General features: G+C 44.9%; 2 protein-coding genes across 3 annotated transcripts in view; one reads left to right on the forward strand and one right to left on the reverse strand.

Moving 5' to 3' along the window:
* Positions 1-3,962: 3,962 nt before the first annotated feature.
* gpatch11 (G patch domain containing 11) lies at positions 3,963-5,698 on the reverse strand. 2 transcript variants are annotated; one of them, XM_070841175.1, is made up of 8 exons: positions 5,586-5,698; positions 5,206-5,432; positions 5,072-5,113; positions 4,865-4,985; positions 4,690-4,780; positions 4,437-4,544; positions 4,268-4,349; positions 3,963-4,191 (listed from the first exon to the last, which is right to left on the reverse strand). In XM_070841175.1, exons 1-8 carry the CDS (start codon positions 5,633-5,635, stop codon positions 4,136-4,138), a joined length of 777 nt encoding a protein of 258 aa, XP_070697276.1. In that variant the 5' UTR covers positions 5,636-5,698; the 3' UTR covers positions 3,963-4,135. The 2 variants fall into 2 exon arrangements, with proteins under 2 accessions (XP_070697276.1, XP_070697275.1); XM_070841174.1 differs by having other exon boundaries at positions 4,690-4,985.
* Positions 5,699-5,941: 243 nt separating this feature from the next.
* Positions 5,942-6,186, forward strand: part of heatr5b (HEAT repeat containing 5B) — a 21,930-nt gene continuing 21,685 nt past the window's right edge. The window contains exon 1 of the mRNA XM_070840563.1: positions 5,942-5,964. The gene's annotated coding sequence lies outside the window, so the exon portion shown is untranslated. The remainder of the gene's footprint in view (positions 5,965-6,186) is intronic.

Consider the following 6,186-nt stretch of genomic DNA (forward strand, 5'->3'; position numbering starts at 1 on the left):
AAACATGACCTGGAGGATCGACAGGCGTCAGGTACGGCCCCCCCAGGACTGTGCCGACAGCCGGCAGCCTGTACGGGGTCTTTAACCTCAGGGCAACATTTTAAAACATGTCGGACATTCAGTTTAACCGACGTCTGCTTTTATTCACGGAGCTTCGGTTCAGTCCGTGTCCACCTGTTTAGCTATTAGTGAGTTAGTTAGTTCAACAACTACAGTTCCCAAGAAGCTTCAGCACTGCGCCAACAGCTACGACTCATGGGAAATGTAGTTTTTTTTTTTTTTTTTTTAAATTTTTAAATTATTAATGAAGTTCGTATCTTTTATACAGTTTTAATTGCAGTTGTCTTGTTTGTGTGTTTATTACAGCCCGTGAAGCGCTTTGTAAACGGCCTCACTGACCCTTTTGATGCACACCAGTAAGAAATTATCCTTAAATATGAACAAAACCAAGTTTGTGGTTTTTGCTCATAAAAAGGTGTCTGTGTGGATGGAGTGTCTGAATAACATGTTGAAATAAAGGAGTGTTAAAATAAAGGAGTATTATTCACCTATTTGACATGAAACATACAGCCAGTGTTTATATATATATATATACACACACACTGCTCAAAAAAATAAAGGGAACACCTAAACAACACAATGTAACTCCAAGTCAATCACACTTCTGTGAAATCAACCTGTCCAGTTAGGAAGCTGATTGTGAATCAGTTTCACCTGCTGTTGTGCAAATGGAACAGACAACAGGTGGAAATGAAAGGGAATTAGCAAGACAACCCCTATAAAGGAGTGGTTCTGCAGGTGGTGACCACACACCATTTCTCTGTTCTCATCCTTTCTGGCTGGTGTTTTGGTCACTTGGCATTTTGTCAGTGCTCTCAGCCCTAGAGGTGAGGATGAAGTGGTGTCTACAACCCACAGAAGTTGTTCAGGTAGTGCAGCTCATCCAGGATGGCACATCAATGCGAGCTGTGGCAAAAAGGTTTGCTGTGTCTCTCAGCACAGTGTCCAGAGCATGGAGGAGATACCAGGACAGGCCAGTACACCAGGAGACGTGGAGGGGGCCGTAGGAGGGCAACAACCCAGCAGCAGGACCACTACCTCCTCCTTTGTGCAAGGAGGAACAGGAGGAGCACTGCCAGAGTCCTGCAAAATGACCTCCAGCAGGCCACTAATGTGCATGTTTCTGCTCAAACTGTCTGAAACAGACTCCATGAGGGTGGGATGAGGGCCCGACGTCCACAAGTGGGGCTTGTGCTTACAGCCCAACACCGTGCAGGGCGATTGGCATTTGCCAGAGAACACCAAGATTGGCAGATTTACCATTGGCGCCCTGTGCTCTTCACGGATGAGAGCAGGTTCACACTGAGCATGTGACAGAGTCTGGAGACGCTGTGGAGAACGTTCTGCTGCCTCAACATCCTCCAACATGACCGGTTTGGCGGTGGGTCAGTAATGGTGTGGGGAGGCATTTCTTTGGAGGGCCCTAACCCCTAACCCTCCATGTGCTAGCCAGAGGTACCCAGACTGCCATTAGGTAGCGGGAGGAGATCCTCAGACCCATTGTGAGACCATATGCTGGTGCAGTGGGCCCTGGGTTCCTTCTGATGACAATGCTCGGCCTCGTGTGGCTGAAGTGTGTCAGCAGTTCCTGCATGATGAAGGCATTGATGCTATGGACTGGCCTGCCCGTTCCCCAGACCTGAATCCAATCCAGCACATCTGGGGCATCGTGTCTCGTTCCATCCACCGACGCCACGCTGCACCACAGACTGTCCAGGAGTTGACTGATGCTTTAATCCAGGTCTGGGAGGAGATCCCTCAGGAGAACATCCTCCGCCTCATCAGGACCGTGCCTGGGCGTTGTAGGGAGGTCACACAGGCACGTGGAGGCCAAACACACTACTGAGCCTCATTTTGACTTGTCTTGAGGAATTTCCACTGAAGTTGGATCAGCCTGTAATGTGATTTTCCACTTTTATTTTGAGTATGATTCCAAATCCAGACCTTCATGGGATCATTTTGGTTTACATTGATCATTTTTGTTATTTTGTTCTCAGCACATTCCCCTATGTAATGAATAAAGATTTTCAACTGGAATATTTCATTCATTGAGATCAGAATCAGAATTACTTTAATAATCCCCAGGGGGAAATTGCTTTTTGTTACACACAGCTCCATAAGAATAAGAATACACTTCAAACACAAAGTAAAATATAAATATATAAAAGTATGAATAAAAAAAAAAAAGTATTAAAAATTATTATTACACAGAGGTAAATTACTGCACCAGGTGAGTCCAGAGTCTTATAATAACAATAATACCACTACTAATAATACTAATAATAATACTACTAATAAAATTCAGAGTGAGGAGATGTATTATATAAATTATAATAATAATGATAATAATAATAAATAATAATACAATATATACAACAACATGTACACACAGAGTGAGGAGCTGAATCATATAATAATAATGATGATGATAATAATAATAATAGTAATAACATACAACAACATGTACACTCAGAGTGAGGAGCTGAATCATATAATAATAATGATGATAATAATAATAATAATAGTAATAACATACAACATGTCCACTCAGAGTGAGGAGTTGTATAGATTAATGGCCACAGGCAGGAATGATTTCCTGTGGCGCTCTGTAGTGCATCGTGGTACAATTAGTCTGGCACTGAAAGAACTCCTGTATCTAACCAGCACTTCATGGAGTGGGTTGGACACATTGTCCAAAATAGCTCCCACTTTGTGAAGCACTCTCCTCTCTGACACCACCGTCAGAGAGTCGAGCTTCACTCCCACAACGTCACTGGCCCTGCGGATCAGTCTGTTCAGTCTATTGACGTCCTCTACCCTCAGCCTGCTGCCCCAGCACACCACAGCATAGAAGATAACACTGGCTACCACAGACTCATAGAACATCCTGAGCATAGTCCTGCAGATGTTGAAGGACCTCAACCGCCTCAGAACATAGAGACGGCTCTGGCCCTTCCTATAAAGGGCATCAGTGTTCCTCCCCCAGTCCAGTTTGTTATCAATGTGTACCCCCAAGTACAGATCTAGGATGTGTTATTTCAGTGTTCCCTTTATTTTTTTTGAGCAGTGTTTATGTGGCATTACATGTTACAGGATAAGAAAAGAGAGAATTATCAGAACATTTGAAGCATCAGTGGTTGGCATCATTTGAATGTTTGAGCTGAACAAAATGTATAAAAGGAGAAAAGATTTGACTGTATGAAGTATCAGATCATGTTTCCGCTGGCTGACGGTGAGTTATTGTGTTTGGCCTCTGTGCGGTTGTTCAACCTGGAATTGACAGATCAAATATTTCTGCCGGTTATTTAGATTGTGTCAGAAACAGGTCAAATAAGATGGAATAGATACAAATAAAGAATGAAAAGTGCTGTATAAATTCGGTTTATTTATTCAAAGACACATATGACAGAAACCAGTGGTGGAATGAAATTAAGCTAATTTACTCGAAGAAAATGAGGTACTTGTACTTTACTCAAGTATTTTAATGTCCACTTTCTGTTCTACGCCACCACTTTTCAGATTGAACCACCCGAAGGTAAACACTGCTACAGCTGAATGGAATCAGCTGAGTGATCTGTGAGGTCACTTTGGGCTCCGGGTGGACGTGACAGCACTTCTCACTGAATTAATGGAGAAAATAATCTGCAGATTTACCCATAATGAAAATAACCAGCTTTAGTTGCCAAGTAGCTAAAATGAGCTCCACTTCATCCGTCTAGAGTAAAATCCTTGCTCGTTAGTGGAACAGAATAAAAGTGGAGAAGAGCTAATGTGTGTGCTGGGTCTTTTACTTTTACCACTCACAGCTGAGCGACAGACTGACAAATATAATAACCGAATAAATCAAACCCAAAGTAAACTAATACATTATAAATACAGGAAGTAAAACAAGTAATACGGCGTGGTTCTTAAAACATTTAATGTAAACACAGGTATGCAAATGCTCTTGGAGCTCGTCTAAAAATCTTAGTACAGCTTTTCAGAATATAAATACTAAAGGATTTCTAAAAGTGAAGAGAGCGGCTTCACATTACATTATTAGCTGCTTTTCACGGGGAACTGCTGCACACGTCGTTCATTCGTGGTGTGCTGCCGTGTCCCCGGGACAGTTCGAGCTCAGGTCGTCTTCATCTGCACAAAACAGCATCATAACACATCAGCAAAGGCAGCAGAACGAAGTAATAAGTGCTGCTGTCATCACTCTCACCGTTATAGGCAGTCCCGCACCATATGCAGTAAACATGGACTCCTCTCAGATAGGACGTCAAAATGTGCAGCTTGTCAAAGGACTGAAACACAAACACACATTCGCTTCACTCTGGACTTCTCCTACAAACGGCACCTTATGGCAGAACAATAATGTATAAAATACTGACAGTCAATTCCACAGCCTCTTCGTCCTCTTTAGAGTCGTCGTCTTCTTCTTCCTCGTCATCGCTCTCTGGTTTAGGCCAGTACCAGTCCTCTCTGGGGACGGTGATGCCCTGAGGAGAAAATTCAACCGAAGGACGACACAGCGGAGAGAGAGCAGAGTTAACGGTCTGAACATTGCGTTACTTCATCTGTCCTCACCGACTGAACAGACGTCTGGAACACCAGCAGTGACTCTGAGCCGTGACTTCCTCCAACCTTCTGACTGTCCAGCTGCTCGCAGGCTCTCTGACTCCTCCTGAGATCTCCCTCAGTCTTTCGTTCCTCTCTCTCCGTCCGAACTCTTGACCTGGAATGAAACAGCAAAGGATCACATCCACAGACAGAGTGACGTCCGTACTGCATGCTGGGACGGTGTCTAGAGGCTGCGAACCTAAAGTCTTCCAGAGATTTGGTCTCGTTCTGTTGTTTCACTCGTACTTTCTGCTGACGACGCTCAAGTTCCTCCTCAGCTTTCCTTTTCTTCACTTCCTCCATTCCAATGCCTCCTCGGTCTGATTTAGCACACAAAGAGAAGAACAGAAACACTCAGCTGGATTCCACAAATACACTCATTCAAACTCAAATATGTGCTGCCTACCAGTTTTGATATTCAGAGGAATTGGATCGACCCTCCCTGCTCCTGTAAAGGTCACAGAGTTGAACATTAACACGCACAGATGCAAAGCAGAGTGAACATATAGACAGACATAGTTCGGTCCACGTGAAACCTGCCCTCCTTCCCCAGGCCTTGGCCGGCTCGGTAGCCCATCTTCTGCAGGAGAGCGAAGCCCTTGTTGCTGCTGCTGATGGTGCTCTGCAGAGCTTCCTCTCTGCCCTCCTTCTCCTGCTGCCTGTAGCTCTTCTGGCGGTTCTTCATGTTCACCTCCTTCTGTAAGGTCTCCTTCTTCATCGCCTCTCTCTCCCTCCTCACCATGCTCACGCCTGGCTTCACATCCTGTCTGAAGGACGGAAGAACGCAGAAAACGTTACAGGCTTATAAAACCTCTCTGACTGAACTCCTGTGCAGCCGGACAGGCCGCAGGGCAGCAGGCTGCAGTGACATGAAGGTTCCCAGCGGAACTATCGCTGTTTGAATACAAACACAAGCCTACATTTTACTGAGAAACGCGTCAGACATGTAGTCCTCCTCCTCATCAGACATTATGGCCAAATAACAGCTACAACGCTTCACTTCCCGGCTCTGCTTTTGTATTTGCTCCTCTGATGTTTGGTCCGTCTACAGAAACGTTCCGACTAGCTACAAGGCACAACACAAGTACACGGTTCCGGGCTTCAGACAAATAATTCATAAAAATGTATTTACTAGTGCCAAGAGGACAACTGGAAATAGCGAAACAGGTAATGTGACGCATTTCTTTGATAATTATTTTAAAGCTGTATTTTTCTTATTTCCGTAGTTTCACATCGGACAAACTTTAACGCGACACCGCCGATGCTCGTCGTCATTCATCCTCGGCTGTCGGAGCACAGGTAGGATGAGCTAAACGGGCACGTGAAGCCCATATTTGAAGGAGATGTCGCTGCTGGGGTGTTTTTAGACAGCTGGGGGGGCTTAGAGGGTGGCGGTGGATGGCCAAGGCTCAGTCTGGCGGGAGTTTGTAGCCGAGAGTTTAGCCTGTTCCTCGTAGGAAGTAGCTAGCTTAGGATGCTAACCAGCTCGCCTGTCAACAGCTGGAGGAGGACAGCTGTCAG

This window comes from Pempheris klunzingeri, chromosome 12 (genome assembly GCF_042242105.1).
Source record: "Pempheris klunzingeri isolate RE-2024b chromosome 12, fPemKlu1.hap1, whole genome shotgun sequence".
Taxonomy (NCBI): domain Eukaryota; kingdom Metazoa; phylum Chordata; class Actinopteri; order Acropomatiformes; family Pempheridae; genus Pempheris; species Pempheris klunzingeri.

Bases quoted from the DNA above. Each gene is read 5' to 3' on its own strand.
- gpatch11 (XM_070841174.1), bottom strand. From the start codon at position 5,635: ATGTCTGATGAGGAGGAGGACTACATGTCTGACGCGTTTCTCAGTAAA. The intron at 4,350-4,436 runs GTCAGTATTTTA...TTTGTGTTTCAG, and splicing joins AAGAGGCTGTGGAATTGACT to TCCTTTGACAAGCTGCACAT. The intron at 4,192-4,267 runs GTGAGAGTGATG...TGTTTTGTGCAG, and splicing joins GTGCGGGACTGCCTATAACG to ATGAAGACGACCTGAGCTCG.